Source organism: Microtus ochrogaster, unplaced genomic scaffold (assembly GCF_000317375.1).
Source record: "Microtus ochrogaster isolate Prairie Vole_2 unplaced genomic scaffold, MicOch1.0 UNK42, whole genome shotgun sequence".
NCBI classification, from domain to species: Eukaryota; Metazoa; Chordata; class Mammalia; order Rodentia; family Cricetidae; genus Microtus; species Microtus ochrogaster.
The window spans coordinates 424,919-425,849 of record NW_004949140.1 but is presented as its reverse complement, the minus strand read 5'-3'; the positions used below and the strand labels follow the sequence as shown (position 1 = coordinate 425,849).

At 41.2% G+C, this 931-nt stretch overlaps 1 protein-coding gene across 1 annotated transcript in view; it reads right to left on the bottom strand.

Annotated features, from left to right (window-relative positions):
• The window catches only part of CUNHXorf56 (chromosome unknown CXorf56 homolog), a 50,624-nt gene that overhangs the window by 12,148 nt on the left and 37,545 nt on the right, over positions 1–931 (bottom strand). The window contains exon 6 of the mRNA XM_005368918.2: positions 528–666. Coding sequence (XP_005368975.2) covers positions 528–666 — 139 coding nt within the window. The remainder of the gene's footprint in view (positions 1–527; positions 667–931) is intronic.

The following is a 931-nucleotide window of genomic DNA, read 5'->3' as shown; positions in this document are numbered from 1 at the left end:
CTCCTGATTGATGGGATTAAAGGTGTGTGCCACCACTACCTGGCAAAAGGTGGCTGGAGAGACAGCTGTGGGTGCTGGGAACCAAACTCTTATATTTTTGGTTGTGAAGCTAGCCTTTAACGGCTGAGCTATCTCTCCAGTCCACTATTGAGGGATTTTTAAGTATATTTAAAAATCATTCTAATTCATTGAGGATTTAATTGTTCCCACTCTAAAAAAAAAAAACTGAAAAGAGGGAAATAAAAATTAAACAATTTGTAACCTTACAAGATTACTGTATATGAAGCAAATAATAAATGTCATAGTTCTATAATATCTGGCTATATACAACAATTGCATTTTCTTAATAAATAATATTATAGATGTATAGGTGAAAGTTGCTTATTTTAAAGCTTAGGGGGCAGTGCTCCAGCTCAGTGGGTCTTGCATAACATGTTCGAGTCCTGCGTATAATCCCCAGCACTAATGAAACCTAGGACTAAATGTGCAGCTGTATTAAGTCGCCTGTGCCCTTGGATGATAATTACCTTCTTAGGAGGCTCTTGCTTCTGAGTATATATATTGGTTTTCCCAAAGCCTTGACCAAATTTCACTACTGCTCCATCCACGATGAACGTCACCGGCGCATTCTTCGGCTGGGACTGGTAGAAGAGCGGAAGCCCACACCTGCAAATGGCGGAGTGAATCTCTGCAAAGCTCTAGTTCTACTCCCCAAAGCACAGCTTACAAAGAAGACTTGCTTTCTCACAAGACCTTTGTTTGTGGCATAAAATGGTTTCCTTTCCCCTAACGGACTGGGCAAGAATCAATTAGGATGCATGTTGAAATTTCCGATCAGGTTCCTAGGCCTGGCCCATAAGATCCTGGTTTGGCAAATGTAGGGGGTGAGTAAGGCCTGGGACTCTGCTCTTTTCAATGGCATTCCATATGA